This window comes from Temnothorax curvispinosus, unplaced genomic scaffold, assembly GCF_003070985.1.
Source record: "Temnothorax curvispinosus isolate PA1 unplaced genomic scaffold, ASM307098v1 QBEX01015733.1, whole genome shotgun sequence".
NCBI classification, from domain to species: Eukaryota; Metazoa; Arthropoda; class Insecta; order Hymenoptera; family Formicidae; genus Temnothorax; species Temnothorax curvispinosus.
This window is the reverse complement of record NW_020225513.1, coordinates 1-4896: the sequence shown is the minus strand read 5'-3', so window position 1 is coordinate 4896 and position 4896 is coordinate 1. Positions and strand designations below refer to the sequence as shown.

Genomic DNA, 4896 nt, shown 5'->3' with positions numbered 1-4896 from the left:
AATCTACAAAATAAGAAATAAAATCTCACGTGTGACATACAACAGCAATCGCCAGTCTTTCGACACCAATGGAAATTACAGAAATTACTATTGACGCGACATTTTCGTGCGCCACCCGGTATATAGCGCTCCGATTGCTCCGAAGTTTGCATCAGCCTTAGGTTAGGTCGGGTCAGGTTAGGTTACGTTATGGAGTGGGTCGTCCGCTGCGAGAGCGGCAGTCGTGTAAAAATTCTAGTATTATGAAGACATGCCGTTTATTGTCACAAGTGCATTTCGTTTCGATTGCGTGATTGCGTAATGGGTGATTTAATCGCGCGAACGCAAGGATAAGAGCCCTCGGAGCCGTCGGAGCTCGGAGCCTTCGTGTCTCGCGAGCGAAACGGGAGGTTATGTCGCGCGCGGCACGTGAGAGCTACGTTAACTTGCCTGCGGTGACACTTGAGGATCTTCACGGACCGAGCGCGAGAGGATGTCGTCCGAGAAGCCGTGTCGCGCTTGCATGGACTTCCGGACGTGGGCGAAACGCCAGAAGGAAGTCTACGACTCGGAGAAGGTGAGCCGGCAATTTAGTGACAAATTCGTTGACGATTGCCGTGAATTTCGTCGCCTTATTGCTCAAGTGTCCGGTCTTATTTCGTCAGACATTCTTGCGCGACAATTGTTCTTGCTTTTTATCACTGTTTTGCAAGAAAATTTATTGCGATATAAATTTTACAAATTATATTTTATATCAGGGAGCACAGAAGAAACAGGACCAAACACCGAATGCCAGGAACGGTGGTACTCGAGACGATTGTCCTTTGGACAAGGATGAGTTGGGCTCGAAGACCTGGGGCTTCTTGCACACCATGGCGGCGTACTATCCCGATCAACCGAACGAGAGACAAAAGTCTGACATGAACAGCTTCTTTCACACGTTTTCCAAATTTTATCCCTGCAACGTATGCGCGGAGGACCTGCAGGAGCAATTGAAACACTCGCCGCCGGAGACCGGGTCGCAGGAAAAATTGAGTCAATGGCTATGCAGAATTCACAATGAAGTCAACAAGAAACTCGGGAAACCAGAATTTGATTGTAAACTAGTAAATCAGAGGTGGAGAGACGGTTGGCTGGATGGTTCTTGCGATTGATAAGTAGCAATAATAGTTTTAGAATGTACAATGGGACCTGAATACAATACGAATTATTGTATAAATAATTGTTGTAGATTTTTTCATTGGACATTGCTCTTAGATTCTCGACGGTACGATGTGTACATAAGGAAATATGAAATTAATAGCGATATATGTACTTAAAAGACTTTCCAAGTTCTGTTTTCTTCCTGGAACAATATAGTAAATTTACTATAAGAGATGGGAATAAAATTCCGAAGTTACAAAATAAGAGACGGGAATAAAATTGCATTATGCACTTTATTATAAATATCTTTGTGATAAGAGAAAAATCGTATAGATTCGAAACTACTTATATACAAATGTTTGCCAACGGCAATATTATTCAGTATTATTATTAACATTATTCTACTATCTAAATTGGGATTTCCATCTCGATAAGTACAATGCAAAAAAGTGCACATTTGTTGCACTGCATCATGTATAATAAAAAAATATACTGATATTACAAAATTTCTTTTTTTTTTTTCACTAGCCATCCATTGCTTGTCTTCAATAGTCACTTTAATAATAGTGCATTCCACCTGTGGTTGCACGTCTCTATTCGCTATTTTTTCTATCTACGCCTATCGTAGTGATTGACTAAAGTAAGCCGGTGTCCGTGTGATAGTAAATGCGGTAACTGCAGTTCGAGGACCAGGCTCGTAGCTGTGATCCTGCCCTTGACCACCTATGGGTACAACTTGGAATGTCCTAATGTGAAATGGAAAACGTTTATTGTTCACAGATGGTCGAGTTACATATAAAAACATTATGTGACCCAAGAAGACAATGAAAAGGGAACTTCCTTTGGCCATGCTCTCTCTCACCCATTCGTCCACGAATATAGTGTTGATTAATACCTGTAAAAATAAAAAAAGAGATGTCTTATTTTTACAGCATATTTTTATTATGTAGAATTTAAGTATAATTAAAAATTATTTCAAGAAAAAAATAATTGTTAGTATATATGCGTACCGTTAATGGGTGAAAGAGAAACCACACGGATCCCAAGAGAAGTAGCGAAGTGTAGAAGTGGAGCTTTGTATTCAATTTTCTGATAGTCTTGAAGCAACGAGTGACAAACACGAACCAGGCGATCAATTTCAGCGCTATTAGACCGTAGCCCGGTGGCGACTCGTAAATGTATAACACCAATCCTGGATCGAATACCTCAGACTGATATATATAAAGCGACATTTGACAAATGGCAGTACTACCGATGAATACTGCCAGCCATCGGATTTGCGACGATGTAAGGACACTTTTGGTAACTGTGTAACCGATAGCGAGCAGCAGCATGAGAACTGTGTACAGGGTCTCGGAACACGCTTCCGAGAGCTGGCTCAACAGATAAGCGTTCATCGCTGGCATTCCTCTCAGGCCAAGATTGACGTAACTGTAAAGCTCGCACGACACCCCTAATAATTGACACAGCAAGGAGGCGATGAACAGTTTGTAGGATATATGTAGCAGCCTCCTGGAGCGAAGTTGCAGCGCTATGTAGAAACTAAGGACGATGAATATCAGGTACATGCAGGCGATCGGTATCAGCAGCGGCAGTATGTCTGGAAACCGGGAAACGGGCGCAATTAAGGAAACGCTACTCTGAGACTCGCCGATTGTCGTGAAAGTCAAATTACTTGCAGAATTCGTCTGCGGAGAAGTGTTCCTTCCAGAATGCGCCGGGCGCCGCATTGGTCAGCGATATCCAGTACGTGACGTTCAGGCCTTTCGTGGAAGAGCAGTCGGCTAAAACTATGAACCACCATCTCGGCCGGGCCGAGATGAATCTCCTCTGGCTGTCGCATCGGACACCGTCGTCGTCCTCCACGCATCCCGACGATAGCCACGACGTGTTCAGCGGCACTATTTGACCGTAGTGGATGTTGAGAATACTCTCTTTCTCCCGGCATGTCTTGTTGGAAGGATAGACGGTGGGCCATTGGTGTGCTCCATCGTAGTACAGCAGGAGGTTTAGATTGCGTTCTTCACCTCCTAATTCAAAATGATACCGAAAAGTACCGCTTTCTGTTAGAAAACAGAATCTCGCGACAAATGCCCAGTTCTGAAAAAATCACGATATTCAGATATTTGTTATATGTTATTTCTTCGAGCGATTTTATGAGTCATTAGAACTCGTTCTACGAAACGGTAAGACGGTAACATTGTAAAGCGGCTACTGCATCGATCAGTATTATTGCCTACATCTAAATATAATTGCCTATCCATTGTAAAGATATGCAAGACAATATTAATTGCAAAACCACGCGCAATAACTATAAAAAAATATCAATTATAAATCTTTCAGTCTTTTCGATTTACGGATCATTAAAATGTTAAAATATTCGAACGTTAAATTGTCAAAACAATAAATAACGAAAAAAGAATGAGGACTTTATCCTCCCGGAGTTTGTACTTTAATGTTAACTCTCGTCTTCTCTATTTCAAATCGCACTCGCTTCATAAAAAATCACTCGGTTATTTTTCGTTAACGGCAGGTGGAAACTCGGTTTTGCTCGTACACGTACGCGCAATATATATTGATCATGCAAGAGCCGCCCGCGCGAAGCTATGGATCGAAACGCCGCGCCGCTGAAACGACTCGCGTTTCCATTTCATGTTCCACAAAATCGATTCCATCCTGGTAGTTACTTCGTGTGTTATCAGGTCGCCCTCGAGTATTTTGGCATCGGCGTGTCGGAGCAACGGCAGGTGCGCGATCGAGAAGAGCAGCAGCAGAAAGACCAGCTTCACCGAGTTCCGAGTGCGCGACGCTCGTGCGACGAGCGTTCCTCCGCACATAACTACCGCAATCGCTACGGACGCATACTGTCAGCGGCCGTGCGGCCGCTTTGATCAATATTTCCCGGTGCCATGACTCGTATATCGATTTGATTATTCGCACGCGAAACAGGTCGACATTCGCGAGATTGCTGTAAAAGAGGAAAAAAAGAAAAGAGGAGAACAACCCTTTCGTACTCGAAATTTCGCGCTATCATAGATTCCTCCTTCTGCGCGTTCCTATTTTCTATATGTTTTTCCTCTAATTTTTCTGTTTCCTTTCTCATACATGTTTCGACTGCGGGAAACACAATTAAAATACTAGCAGGGCTAAAAACTTGCTTTAATTACTCTAATTGCTTTATTATTTGGATTATGCTTATTACTCAGCGCTTTTTGTAAAATGGGACAATTGTAGATTTTAGAGCGAGGAAGAGAAAGGAAGAGCGAAATTTGTCTGTTAGAGAATGTAGATAAAAGAACGAAAAGAAATATTTTTGAGTACAGTATGTATGTACGCCGATTGCTCGCGTGTCCCTGACATTTGCGTGCATGTCGCTTAATTGCGCAGCATGTAGTATGCATGTGTATGCGTCGTGTTCTTCACGATGGATCGAATTGATTACTTGCAATACAACGACGAAGAAATAACAAAATGCACTCGCTGTAATATAACGTGCTATTTTATTAACTGTCTTTAGAGAAAAAAGTGATTTTTTAAGACAAATATATACTTTTTTATATATAAAAGAGAAACGAGAGAAAGCGATAAGCTTAGGTATTAAAAAATAAAAGGATGACAAATGTGCAAAGAATAGAAAAAATTGAATTTAAAAGAATTGCTCGAAAATAAAGAGATCACATTCAGATTAAAACCTTTTGTTTTCCCGATAAGTTATTTAAATATATTTATTAATTATTAAAAAAATAATACAATACAATTAAAAGAATAATACAA

General features: G+C 41.4%; 2 protein-coding genes across 2 annotated transcripts; one reads left to right on the top strand and one right to left on the bottom strand.

The window, feature by feature from the left end:
- The first annotated feature begins 48 nt into the window (after window positions 1-48).
- Window positions 49-1537, top strand: LOC112465999 (FAD-linked sulfhydryl oxidase ALR). The gene is made up of 2 exons (XM_025033838.1): window positions 49-556; window positions 738-1537. Exons 1-2 carry the CDS (start codon window positions 473-475, stop codon window positions 1131-1133), a joined length of 480 nt encoding a protein of 159 aa, XP_024889606.1. The 5' UTR covers window positions 49-472; the 3' UTR covers window positions 1134-1537.
- A 95-nt stretch (window positions 1538-1632) lies between these two features.
- Window positions 1633-4874, bottom strand: LOC112465998 (transmembrane protein 145-like). Its single transcript, XM_025033836.1, has 4 exons — window positions 3810-4874; window positions 2802-3222; window positions 2133-2722; window positions 1633-2017 (listed from the first exon to the last, which is right to left on the bottom strand). Exons 1-4 carry the CDS (start codon window positions 3957-3959, stop codon window positions 1742-1744), a joined length of 1437 nt encoding a protein of 478 aa, XP_024889604.1. The 5' UTR covers window positions 3960-4874; the 3' UTR covers window positions 1633-1741.
- Window positions 4875-4896: the final 22 nt, after the last annotated feature.